Source organism: Odontomachus brunneus, unplaced genomic scaffold, assembly GCF_010583005.1.
Source record: "Odontomachus brunneus isolate Ranch 3 - 2012 unplaced genomic scaffold, Obru_v1 Obru_scaffold_241, whole genome shotgun sequence".
NCBI lineage: Eukaryota > Metazoa > Arthropoda > Insecta > Hymenoptera > Formicidae > Odontomachus > Odontomachus brunneus.
Genome location: NW_022639691.1, coordinates 285,369 through 285,752, shown reverse-complemented (window position 1 = coordinate 285,752; position 384 = coordinate 285,369). Strand labels below are relative to the sequence as shown.

Genomic DNA, 384 nt, shown 5'->3' with positions numbered 1-384 from the left:
AGTAAATTTGTTACTGAGTCCCAAAGTGCTCCTATTAAATGTATTGACCAGCCATAAATTGAATGGATAGCGTATCCATGAATTATAGTATCAATGACTAATTTAATTGTTCTTATGCAGAAATATATTCCAATTAATCCTGCACTGGCATTTCCAAAGATTATGAATGTTCCCCAAATTTTCTTCCATATGTTTTTGACAATTTTTTCTATAGATGATTCATCCAGAAGATGTGAAAGGGATATTCCTTGTTGCTTAGTTGGACTGCCTTTAACTCCTTGTGCCATGGTATTTAGTATTCCATTTTTCTCAGCTGGGAACATAATGTGTTCTCTTAAATTTTCTAAATCTTTATTATTATAAATCCCGCTTGTTGCCAAAGAG

General features: G+C 32.6%; 1 protein-coding gene across 1 annotated transcript in view; it reads right to left on the bottom strand.

The window, feature by feature from the left end:
- The window catches only part of LOC116852621, a 2,081-nt gene that overhangs the window by 527 nt on the left and 1,170 nt on the right, over window positions 1-384 (bottom strand). The window contains exon 2 of the mRNA XM_032833148.1: window positions 41-349. Coding sequence (XP_032689039.1) covers window positions 41-349 — 309 coding nt within the window. The remainder of the gene's footprint in view (window positions 1-40; window positions 350-384) is intronic.